Source organism: Canis lupus, chromosome 9 (assembly GCF_003254725.2).
Source record: "Canis lupus dingo isolate Sandy chromosome 9, ASM325472v2, whole genome shotgun sequence".
Lineage (NCBI taxonomy): Eukaryota > Metazoa > Chordata > Mammalia > Carnivora > Canidae > Canis > Canis lupus.
The window spans coordinates 1,877,147-1,890,318 of NC_064251.1; the positions used below are offsets into that span (position 1 = coordinate 1,877,147).

Here is a 13,172-nt window from a genome sequence, read left to right on the forward strand (position 1 = left end):
ATGATGTGAGTGGGGTGTCAGCGACGACAGCTCCCTGCCTTACAGGGCCATTCTCACCCGCTGCGCCACATCAGTTTGGGACTAAAGTCACCGTGTGACTGGCCCAACAGGAGCCACTACAACAAACAGTCCCCATCGGCCTCGTCCACAAATCTGTCCAGAGCAGCTCCCAGGTGGGGCACACAGACCCACAGCAAAGCTGGCTGCCCCCTCAATAATCCACATCCAACTCTGAGAACCCCAAGTCAAGGTGGAAACCACTCACTCACAAGTCTTCACTGCGTCCTGCATAAAGCTCACTGGGGGCTTCAGGCACCAGAGCTGTCAGCGTTAACACGCCGCTCTCCTCTACTCCCCCCAGAGGAACCACCGCAGCCTGAGGCTCCCGGGCGCCGTGACCAGCCCCAGGAAGGAGACCGCAGGCCAGGGCGCGAGTCACCAGCAGGGCGGTGGGCTACAGGGCCCTTCCCTTAGCACCCAGGGGCTCAAACGTCTGGCAGCGCATTAAACGGGCCACTGGATGCTCTGTCCCTGAGATGAAGGTCAAGCCATCAGCCCCACCCCAGGGAAGAGGTGAGGAGCTATCCCACCCACATCCCCACCAAAACCTAAGTGCTGGGGTTGGCAGACAACACCCGGGCCTGAGGCCTGCGGGACAACCCGTGAATGCCCCCAACATGAACGAAGCTGTCTGCTGGCCTTCGCCCCCTCACACCAAACAGTGCAGTCATTGGGGCTGTCTGTTCAAGCTCGCTCTCTGAGGCACACGAGCAACTCCATGAGCAAAACCAAAGGAAAGGCCTTTGTCGCCTAAATTCAAATGCAACAATGATTTCCACGTAGCTGGTGACCAAGTGATGGAGCCCTGCTTTGTCCCAGACAGACTTCTCACCCCACACACACTCTGCCGGGTGGGAAGCACTGCAAGAGCACGTTCTGTCTAACAGGTAAACTGACTTCCATTCCTCAACCGCACATCGGTGGTGACAACCAGGGGGAGCATGGTGACCCAAAGGATAGGAGGGAACGCATGGCCCACACGCCGCCCCAGGAAGTGTACCCACAGACCTGGCTCCCAGAGAAGGAGCTCCTCCCACAAGCAAGGCTTGTTCTAGGGAAGGTCCAGAGGGCATGTGTCATCGTTCCCCCGCCCCGTGCACACACGCAGACTGCTAGGTTACTGCTACAAAATGCACTCAGGAGCCAGGGATCACTTCAGACACTGCCGACAGTGGCATCCTCGCCAAGCCCCTTTGCCTACCTTAGTGAGCTACACACACCTCCATTTGCTCTCAGGCCCCCCAGGAGGGCAGACAGTTCCTCAAGGAAAGGAGCTTTGGTCTGCAGCACTCTGGGGAGAGAGCAACAGGGCGAGACCTTCGTTTGCAGCCTCCCTTCCGTTCTGGCCCATTACACCCCGCGCTGACCTGCCAGAGGCCCCTCCTTGTTAGGAAAGGCCTCGGACACATGCATTCTTCACTGGACCTGCTCCACTTTGTAATCCCCACTCCTATCGCCCAGTCACACACCCAGCTGGGACTTCCGGGGCCAGCAGTGAGGGCTGTCTATCTGCAGGACTGTCAGCTGGAACAACAGTTGGCATTCTTCCTTCAATCTCCTGCAGAACACAGATTTATGTACCTACGAGGTACTAAGGCAGAGCCTTAAATTTAATCAAAAGAAAAATTTCACTGGTGGCAAACTGATAAATTATTTAGACAAGGGTTCAATCGGCCTAGAGAGGAAATCCAGGCCTGGTAGTCTGGCAGCCTCAGGGAAAAAAATATCACCATCACAGCTTCTCTAAATTCCTTCCTGACCCCAAATCACTTTTATCAAAATGTTTAATCCTGAATAGTTAAAGCTAGAAAGGCAAAAAAAAAAAAAGGCAAAGAGGAGAGAGCCTAAGGAAGAATGTCAACTCTCCGAGGCACGAGGTGGGCAGGTTTCCCGCGGTCGGTTCTGAGCTCCTCCTGGGTAGCACTGGGGTAGCAGGGTCCCACATGTCCCACCCACAGCCACACAGAGGCATGCAAACACTAATGAATATGACCTTATTTCCAGCTGTTCCACCTTTCTGAGTCTCACAGTACAGGAGGAAAAAAAGACCGGATTAGGGACATCTGGTCCCTAATAATACTCCCGTCTTTTTTTTTTTTTTTTTTTTAATTTTTTTTTATTTGATAGTCACACACAGAGAGAGAGAGAGAGAGGCAGAGACACAGGCAGAGGGAGAAGCAGGCTCCATGCACCGGGAGCCCGACGTGGGATTCGATCCCGGGTCTCCAGGATCACGCCCTGGGCCAAAGGCAGGCGCCAAACTGCTGCGCCACCCAGGGATCCCCACTCCCGTCGTTTTATTGCAGATGGCACATCGGCTCTATCAGGGCCTTGCAGAGCGCAATAAAATGGGGTGAGTTTAGCTCTGCAATGTTTCAAAGGACCCTGATTTACAGTAAGGAACAGGCTGCCTTCCACACAACCATCTGAGGTTGGTAATTGTCTCATGTTTTGTGCAAACTCTATGAGGCCAGGTGCAGCTGGCCTCCCTCCCTCTCTTGTAACCCACAGGAGCTCACAGAGAGCAGGGGGAAGCATGCCACTTGCACCGGAGCACTGTTACTGCCCCACGACTGTCACCAGTGAGCCACTGAGCGCTCCTGCCACTGCCCTTACCTTAGGCTCGTTTCTGAACAGGTGGATCCCACTGACAGTTGGAAGCAGCAAAATTTCAAACCTTTTCATCGTACTTAAAAAGGAATGCCATCGTCTTGACGTTCAAAACAGAAAATACTAAGTATTCACTGCTGTGGTTCCATGTCTTGATGGAAATGCAGGCAAAAGAGCCCCTCCACTGGTGTGAATGGCTCCTTCTAGGGTACAGCTGGCACTTCGTTCCGATCCCTCTCTACAAACCAGCCCCGATGGGGTCCTACTGGCACCGGTGCACCCACACCTTTTCTGAAGCACCCTACAATCTAGAAACATGACCTTGCAGATCCATTCTTGAAATCCCACTGACTCGAAGCTCGTTGCTTAGACTAAGAGCCAGCCGCCTGGAGGACGGCACCCTCTGTGCCACTGCCAGCCTCCTGCAGACACCTTCCTGCCACCTGAGAGGGTAACTTCTCAACCCCATGCCAATTCTACTGTCATTTTTGGATCTGTCATCATTTCCCTCTCTGTAAATGCTGCCTGCCTTACATGGTAATGCCTCTTCCAGATGCCATGGGAGAGATCTGCTCTTAGACAGAAATTTAGATTAAAAATAATAATAGATCCTACTTTCGAAGATTCTATGTACTGCCAACTAGTGTGAACTAGCTGATGCCTACCAAGCTAAACTAATAATAAAGCTAGCAGTAAATCGACTCTTAGCACTCCCCCAAAATTGTAAATCACACCAAAAGGAATAAACATACAATATCTTGAAATATTAAGCCCATATTCTCAAAGACCAGCTCTTTTTATGTAATATTTCTTTAAGAGGAAGAAAGTAATTAAAACAGCAGAGCATGTGCCGTGGAGAACACAGTTGGAAGATCTGAATTTATCTGCTTGCCTTCTCTTTTAAATAAATGAATCCAGCAAAAACCCAAAGCATTAAGTCAAACCCAGGAGATGGTCAGATGTAGGTAAGTCAGAAAGGCGTTCTTTTAAATTTAAACACTGCTGGTTCTCCACCTTCTAGATGCCAGTGACGTCAAGTCTTCCAACAGACATTACCTGTGTGTTGTCACATGTGCCCTGAAAACCTGTCTGCACTGCACGCACCCATCAGCACCTGGGTGGTATCACTGAGATCCTGGAGTGCCTTCAAAGTCCCTAAAGAAGCGATTTCCTACTGACAATAGTAGGCATTTTGACTGTCTCTAAAGGGATACACTGTGGAAATATCTCTCTGTGCCTCATCCAAGGCCCAAAGGCACTGTGCTCTCACAAGAAAGGCTCCTGAGTTTTATATAACCATCAAGAGGTAATAAATCTAACAGAGGAAAAAGCAAAGCCCCTAGGCATAGATCAGAATCACCACTAAGAAACTGCCTTCTGAAGAATAGGAGTCTGTGGTTATTGACTCTACAAGTTAGTCTCTGCCGCCTCTCAACACATGGGGGACAGAGTCTCCACCACCTAGTAATCCCACAACCGTGGGCAGCAGCAGAATTGACCTGCGGGCACTGTGACAGGCAACAATGGACTCATTTCTGGCTGTTCTCTTAAAATGTAAATAACATACAAAGAATCCCTAATTCCAGATCACGGGGACAAACAGTCCACAGATGAAATCCCAGGCAGGCAGAGTTCACGCCCCTAAGCCACTTGCTTCCATGAGGTAGACACCCAAAAAGGAAGGGAAGAAGACCGCAAAGGCTTAAGCAAGGCCACCGGCCACCCACCTCGTGCGTGGCCGCACCCTACAGAGAATTCCAGAGCCAGCCCACCATACAAAGCTGAATGGAAAGGCAGCTCCATAAACACCCCAAAGTTCTAATCTTCTGCTACAATTATTACATCTTCAAACGGGCTCAAGAGCAAGGCTAGAGGAAGTGGGTCTTGGAGTGGTTCACGAGAAAACTCAAGATCTTAAAAGGCAATTTGACACAGTTACCATATTCCATGCCACTGTTAAAAAAAAAAAAAAAAAAAAACAAACAAACAAAAAAAAAACCACGAAATTGTAAGACATCAGGACATCAGTAACAAAAGGCACAGTAATTGGTGACTGGCTCCCTAAAAAGAAACTCACCTTTTGAATCAAAGACAAGGCATATAAGAGCTGTCATCTTTTCAATACTGAGTGCTTTTTTCTCAACTGTTTGAAAACTGAAGACAGAAGGAATAGCTCTAACTAGGTAGGTTACGGGAAAGTTACTGAAAATACATTTCCTGTGCAAAAGAAAAACCATGATTTAAGAGTAACATGAGAAATGCTTTTCAGTGTCTCAAGGTTGTGGGGGCAAAACTCAGGCCAAATGAGTAAGAGACCGTCCAGCCCAGGGCTCCCACCAGTGTCCAACCACCTTCATTCAAGAAGCACATCCACGAGCCCAGGAGGGAGGGTGCAGTGAGGACTGGCCTGCCACCAAGGGACATGAACTGGGGGTCCGTAAAAAGCTCTCGCTTGGATTCAAATGCTGTTTGAAACCAAGGAATTGAAGCTTCCCTGTAAGAAAGAAAGAGAAAAGCAAAGAAAGAGCGCTTACCCTTGGCTGCCAGTTCTCGTACTGCTTCTGCAAATTCGCACCGATGGTTTCCAGAGCTTTCTGAGGCCCCATCGACAGAGGATCTGAAGAAGTAATAAAAAGCAGAAAGTTCGTTATTCGTGTATTTCCTCTGCTGCTGAGCCTCTCATGGTTTCCTCTTCTGTCACTCACTTCAGAGTCACCTTGGACTGAGGAAGATACAACTGGGGTTCTTCTGTGTTTAACCAGATGTTGGAAACTGCTATGCCCCCAAACAGGCCACACCTGTTCACCTTGCTAGAGAGAAGTGGTTTTATTTGCGTTGCTGGCCATGTGAAAGTTGCCCACCTCCCTGTGCTCACCAGTCAGCCTCACAGTCACCCTGCACACCCACTGCCCCACTCCTGTGCGCCTGGACCAAGGTGGCCCATGGGCCAGAGGTGGGCCTCTGGGAAATGGCAGGGGGGGGGGGGTGCCCACAGCGAGAACTGCATGGCACTTCCCTCAGCAGACTCAGGAGGAAGATGGAAAGACAAAGGCCATGTGCTCTAAGTTAACTTCCCTCTGAGCTGGTTCATCAACAAAAACCACTTTTATAAGCACATCCATGTGTTTGTGGCTTACCCTCCCATTTTGGGAGGGCTTCTAGGGCAAATAACTCTAACCAGTAATTCCTCAAACTTACTTGGTCTGGAGACATCTCTGCAATCTTTAAAATTATGAAGAACCCCAAACAACTTTTAAGTGGTTGTATCTCTTGGTATTTGCTGTATCCAAGATGAGAAATTTTAAATATATTTCTTTATTCATTCATTTAAAAGTAATAAGCCCATTACATTTGAACATAAATATTATGAAAAATCACTGTTTTACAAAAAAAAAAAAAATCAATGAGAATAGTAGCATTCTACCTTTTTTTGCAAATGCCTCTAACACCTGGTTTAACACATCACAGCTGGACTCTCCTAACTGCACCTGCATTCATCTGTTACAAAATGTGGTTCTGGCTGACAGAGGAGCAAAACCCCACCTCACACACAGACATCACTGGAAACGAGAGGCCACTTGAAATAGCTTTTGAGACAGTCGTAGCTATCTTCTTTGATGCTACACCAAAACTCGACACGTGGTAGCTTCCTAAAGACTATCGGCAATGTAGAGTCTGAAGCCACAGCAATGAACCTGTACTCCATGGCATTAAAATCCACTGGTCCATCGTGCACTTTGAACGGATCCTCTACCCAAGGATGACTCTGTGTCGTCATCACTGGTCATTTGTAAAATATTGGCACGCTAAGCTCTGTGCATCTTCTGTATGTCATTCTCCAATATCTCAAATTTAATCACCAGCAACAAACACTTCCAGTTGTTTTCCTTAAATGCCAGTTCACTTTGTTCTTTTCCAGAAAACACCTGCCCAAAGTCCGTCAGCTGCTCCTCCACGCAGAAAGGATGTTCCATGAAAAGAGCAGCTAGTTCAGCTTGGGACTCTCCCATCATGTGAAGCCCTCCCTCTCTGTGACCAGGAGGCGCCGCTCAGCGTCCCCCCTCATCGTGCCATCTACAGATGTGCGTCCAAAAGTTGACATCCATCTGTAACACTGGGTGTCGGTGCTGAGTCACAGCACAGAAACAATACCTTCCCTGCACTGTTTTCACTGTCCTTGTTGTCCACAAACTAACACTATTTCTGCCCCAGCCTCCCCAAAGTGTCCCTCTCAAATACTGCCTTCCATACAGTTACAGATAACAGCTTGTCTCCCCTCGTCTCCCCCACTCCCCGGCCATCCCCTAGCCAATCCCACTGCGGTGAGGATGTAGGACTGCTCTCTGTAGAAGTGGAATGGCTCCCAAGAAAAGAGCCTCAAGGGACCAGAGGACAATAACGTTCACATCATCGGAGTCTCACAATGAGAAAATTAAGTCCAGAGCTCAAAAGCAGTTGAAGATATAATGCCTGACAACTTCCCAAATTTGACAAGAAATGTAAGCTTACAGATTCAAGGTCAGTGAACCACAAACAGGATTAACCCAAGAAAATCTATATCCAGACACATCATAATCAAACTGTTAAAAACAAAAGACAAAAAAAAAAAAGTCCTAGAGAAAAATCGGTTCACAAAAGATCAGGAAGGGGAGAGTCTCTGGATTTCCCAACAATCCTGAAAGTTGGACAGAACAAAACAAATGTCCTATGAAAATAACATCTACCTGATATTCAAATCTGAAGGTAAAATAGAGGTCTTTTCCGACAAGCAGTCACAAAATCTGTCCTGTGTTCCTCTCCTTGAGAAATAAAGCACAAATAAGGCAGTGAAGGACCCAGGAAAAGAAAGAGAAACGACAAGATGTCCATGAACCAGATCCAGAGACAAAGCCAATCCAACAGGAGCTAGGGGGGGCATTTTTAAAAAACAAATAGATTATTTGAGCACTGGAATAATTATTGATAGCACTTGACAGATCTATTGGAATATAGGTTAGGAAAAAATAAAGGATGAACCTAAGTTTACAGAAAATTTAGCAAATAAAGGAACTGGCAACTGGCAATAAAGGAAGGACAGAGAAAAGAAACAGCTTTCTCTTAATACACTCTCCAGTACTGTATGAGTTTAAAGCTATATGCATGTATTATTTTGATTTTTTTTAAAGAAGTATAAAATTAAGTAACAGGATTTTAGAATTAGAAGGGACCTTTACCACTAGTGCGTCAAAGTCATGGAGGACTTTTTACCATACAGACGCCAGGCCCTACACCCAGGAGAGTCCAATTCAATAGCTTCAGAAGAGCCCAGTCAGCTAATGAGCAGCTCTGGCTGAGGAAAACCTAATGAAAATTGGGTTATAATTAACTTATCTGGAAGAAGTATGGTAAATTTGTTTCAATCCGTAACTAAAGAAATTAGATGTTCATCTTCATCTCTCTTTGTTCTGGTAGGAACCAAGTGCTAAGGTCTCAAAAGAATTATAATCACCCCAATCAACTGTGCTATAATCTAAGTCACAGGACTGGCAAGAGACAAGAATAAATCAGAATCTGGAAAATAAAAATTCAGGGCTACGGCGAAGCATAAACAAAGCAAAGGAAAGCAGAAAACATCAACAAACAGAAACCATTCAAACAGCCAGGCCTCGTGCAGGAGACTAGGAGAGCAAATGCAAGAGCTGGTGTGAAAGCATCCAGGGCATCTGTCCACACCTGCGGCACCCACATGGTCAGTGTTATGGCTGGAATCTACGCTTAAGAGAATGGAAATGGTTTCCTGTGTAAAAAGATAAAAGGCCAGTCCAGGAACCACACTGCTCAGCACCAGCTACTAGGCGTGCCCTCGGAAGAACCACAGCAGAGGGAAGAGGGAGTGCCACAGGTCCCCAAGTCAGGGAGGAAAGCCCAGGCCCTCCAGCCCCACACCATCCTCTCCCATGTTCCAAAGAGGGCATGCCGACCGTCTGCCAGAGCTGGAGGGCTGCTGCCACGCCACCCTGAGCACCCCGTGGCCGGTCCAGCAGCCCCTCACTAGACGTGGCCGCCTGACAGCAGCACCCCTCTTCCTTCCCTGCTCTGGATCCAAATCCCTGCCTTCCCAGGGAAGCGGGGGGGGGGGGGGGGGGGGCGCGGCAGCCTCTGGCCACTCATCAGCCCGGGATCAACCCAGCGGCGCTGTCACATCCTGTCTACTGCGAACCCCTGTGGCCAATTAACTGCCTGGTTTCCTCCCAAAGGTACCATAGAGAGTGGGGCAGGGAGACGGGAGCGGGAACAGGCACAGGGGAAAGAAGAGGACGAGGGAAGTGGTGCATTTCCGACCACGCTCACTACAGTAAGCTAACTTGTGAAATCAACTAAACCAAGTTCCTGGTGGGCGGTGCTGACGCTCTAACCCACCTGATGAGGGTCAAGTGGACACAACGTAGGTCTGCGATCGGAGTGCTGTCTTAATAGACGCTTCTCCTCTAGGGCCCTCAGGGGTTTCTACTGAAGGAATGAAGTGGGTGGGCAGGTGGTGGAAGGAAGAAGGACAGTAAGTGACATCTGCATAAAATTTTAGCCTGGCATCAACCTCCCCGCAAGCTTTTCTGCATAAGCCTCCTGTATCTCATGATGCACAGAACTTCACGTTGATGGAACTGCAGCCACCTACCCCAGGGCAGAGGAGAGAAGCTGAAGTTCCAAGTGGTCAGGTGATCTCAAGGTCACAGGCTGGCGATAGTGCCAGCAGTCACCCAACCTGAAAATCTCCCCGTTCTCTCCACTCTTCCTTCAGAAGAGCCTGTGCGTCACCATCAACTACGAACATGCTGGTCACTATTGCTGCAGCACCTGGTGCAGGCACCTCCTCCTAGCTAGGTTCTGGAAGACTCTGAGCAGGGCAGAAGCCCAAGGTGCAGGGCTCTGCTGACCCGGTGAGCTCTTCACTCACCTGAAGATGAGCACAGGTGAGCCCTTTTAAAGCAATTCTGTGATGTCACTCCTCCCTGGAAGAGCCTGCAGTGCCTGTGGTATGCTACCACTTGGTGAAAATAAGCAAGACTAACTTCAGCTGTCGGGGCACAGACCAGGGGCAGGGCTGGCTGAGAGGGGACGAGAGACATGGCTGGACTTGGGGGCTGCTGCTGAGGCTGTTTCTTGATCTGTAATGGGTCAGTCTGGGAATTAGCACACCTTTCCGTATATATGCTATCCTTCAGAAAAAACTTCAAATTTAAAAAAGACATGCAAGGGCAGCCCAGGTGGCTCAGCGGTTTAGCGCCGCCTTCAGCCCAGGGCCTGATTCTGGAGTCCTAGGATCGAGTCCCACATCGGGCTCCCTGCATGGCGCCTACTTCTCCCTCTGCCTGTGTCTGCCTCTCTCTCTGTGTCTCTCTCAGGAATGAATGAATGAATGAATGAATGAATGAATGAATGAATGAAATCTTTAACAAAAAATAAATTAAAAAGACATGCAATGCGGTCCTGGATATCCGGGATCGAATCCCATGTCAGGCTCCCGGTGCATGGAGCCTGCTTCTCCCTCTGCCTGTGTCTCTGCCTCTCTCTCTCTCTCTCACTGTGTGCCTATCATAAATAAATAAAAGTTTAAAAAAAAAATTTAAAAGATATGCAAGAAGAGCTCCCAGGTGGCTCAGGTGGTGAAGAGTCTGCCTTCAGCTCAGGTCATGATCTCAGGGTCCTGGGATCAAGCGCCGCCTAGGGCTCCCTGCTCCATGAGGAGTCTTTCTCTCTGCACCCCCATCCCCGGCTTGTGCTCTTTCTCTGTCTCTCAAAATCTTTTTTAAAAACAAAAATTAAAAAACACACAAGGCTCACTCCTCAAAGAACGTCTGTACTTCTTTGTAGGTTGTATTTATGTGGACATTTTCATAGGTATCTGTTAATTGACTTACTGGCTGAGTACTGCCTCCTGAATCAAGTACAAATTTCTCTGTATGGCCTTCAAGGACTGTGCCACTAATTAGTTGTTTAACCTTGAGCAGCTAATTTTGATTGAAAAAATAATCATGGCAAAGGGCCACTTTGAAATCAGAAGTGGTTTTTAATGGCTCTGTACTGTGTCAGCCATAATACCCACACGCATTTTACCATTAGAAGCGTCTTTGGTGGGAGGCACCTCCCCTGAGGCGAGGGCGGAGCAGGGAGCGCTGGCAGTAAGGCTCTGGCTCCTGCCGGGCGTGGCCCTCCCAGTGCCCGAGGTCCCAGGACAGGAACCATCATCCTACTGGAGCCTTGTCTACACTGCAGCCTGGTCCTAACCACTCAGACTCACTCACCCACACACGCACAGCCGCAAAATAGATGAAGCGGCTCTGTCTCCTGTCACGCAAGCACCAGGGGCTGAGAGGAGTTTCCAGAGCTGAGGGCATGGCTGGGATGGCGGTGGCTCGCACAAGGCACTCTGCACATGGTGGGAGTCCGAGCGGCTACACCTCCTCAAGGAGACAAGGAGATACTGCTCAGTGAGGCCAGCGTGACTGGCACAGAAAACAGGGTCTCAGCTGAAGGCCCCGTGGGTGCCCCTGACACCCGACGCCCGGGGGGCCCAGCCTGTGCCCCAGGGCTCAGCCCCCATAGCTGGGCCCTTCTCTCTCCGCACGGCCTGTCCTGAGTCGTCCACCCGCAGCATCTTCTGAGCTCCTGGCCGCTCAGGGTGGGCCGTGTCACCAGCCCCAGCCCCGAGGCCCGAGGCCGGGCTGGGCAAGCCTGAGGGCACGCGAAGGTGTTGGCTCTCATCAGCCTGAGTCTGACACCCACGGCGGGGACATGGAGGGCTTTTCTCTGAGGAGAGGATAACACAGCTAGGTGCCTCCCAAATACTCCCTTAGGATACGGGGCTCCAGCATTCTCCCCTCTTATGATAACGGCTGCCATTGACAGCACATGAACAATCTCTCCGCTCAGCGAGGGCTCCTCCTGTTGGGCATTCAGCTCCTCTATACCTGCTTTCAAACACAGAGATTTCTCCAAGACGTATGGGCACTCGCTGCTCTTAGCGCGGTTGTTTTTAGTATTACGCTGTAGCATTTAATGTCAGGCCATAAAACAAAACAGCCTCTCCCCTGCTTCTCTGAGAAGAGCTGAGTGTCACTTCCATGAAATAAAACAGCATCTTATTATGTGGCGGAGTGGAGGGGCAGGGGTGGGGAAGGAGGTGTTGACAGCCAGCCGTGCCGGGCCCGGAAATCCCAGTGAGCTGTAAGGGCCCCTGCGCCAGAGCCTTCCCTGCGCCGGGGAGGGGGCCTGCGGGTGCTTCAGAGCTGCACAATGAACCTTCTACTTGTTTATTCTGGCAACAACGATTCCTGTCACCATCAGAAAACCTTAAGGGGCCACTTCCCGAACACAGACAGGTCCAATCCCTGAGCCTCTGGAAGCAGGTGTCTCTCCTATGTGTGCCGGAAGCACGTGCCCGGGGACGCCAACACAGACTGGAAAGTAAGAGTCTGCCCCTTTGTCAAGCTACCCGCACCCCTCGTTCCTGAGGTCAGAGCAATTTCAACTAGCACGGACCATCTCAGCTGGTTTGATGTGTGTCTGCAGCCAAAAAGCCATCAACCTGCAATGCATCCCACCCCTTGGCACATCATAGGCGTAAGGTAAAGCACAAGAGACTCTCAGGTTGTTACCTGACATGGTTAACATCTACTTTGTAAGATGAGAAGCATCTAGCAGTCTACTCTCAGACATCTGCTGGAGACCTCCAGCCCAACAGAGCAGCTGGCACATGTACTGATGGGTGCAGGCCCTGTTCCCGTCTCTCAGAGTGAGTGTACAGGGGCAGAAGAGAAGCAGACGCAAGGAAGCATTTCCAGTTCCCACTCAGCACTGGGGTAGGGAAACACAGGCATGCGGCTGCTGTTCCAGCTGCACACGGTCTCTGCACTGAGCCCTCCCAGTGAACCCCCTCTCCAACCAAGAGGTAGGTACCATCACTGCTCCATTTTGCAGATGAGAAAACTAAGGTCTCAAATCATGAAGTGACTTGCTGAAGTGAAGAGCTGAAAGGAATAAAGCTGGGGCCTTGATGAATGCAAAACCTTTGGATCTCTGGTGATGGAGTACATACCAAAACCACAGACCAAATATACTGTGGAGACGGGCTGCCTTCTAAACAGGAGCACCCTTTAAGCTAGTGGCCGCCCCAGCCCCTGCAGAAGTCTTCCTTGCGACTCCTTCCCTAGCCATGACATACGCCAGACATTTACATCTTAGAAAAGCCAGAACCAACCTATCCTCAGGCCTATGTGTCCTTGTGCTGCCAGCCAAGCCGCCCCACGGCCTTCACTGCCTGAACCACTCATCACAAGCAGCACCCCTCCCCGCACACTCAGGGCCCTGGATCTGCTCCTCTTCCCCTGGGAAGCTGCTCTCCTCCCAACACCCAGAAGCACTGGCCTTCTGCAAAATGTAACCCCACTCATCTCCACGGCTGGGCCCCAACTCTCAGTCCTGGCTGCCACATTATCATTGTGCCTGCAACCTACAGCACTTGC

General features: G+C 49.8%; 1 protein-coding gene across 4 annotated transcripts in view; it reads right to left on the reverse strand.

Annotated features, from left to right (window-relative positions):
* The window catches only part of RPTOR (regulatory associated protein of MTOR complex 1), a 333,192-nt gene that overhangs the window by 245,066 nt on the left and 74,954 nt on the right, over positions 1-13,172 (reverse strand). For all 4 annotated transcript variants that reach the window (XM_025468265.3, XM_025468264.3, XM_025468263.3 and 1 more), the window contains exon 3: positions 5,205-5,287. In XM_025468265.3, the coding sequence (XP_025324050.1) occupies positions 5,205-5,287 (83 nt within the window). The remainder of the gene's footprint in view (positions 1-5,204; positions 5,288-13,172) is intronic.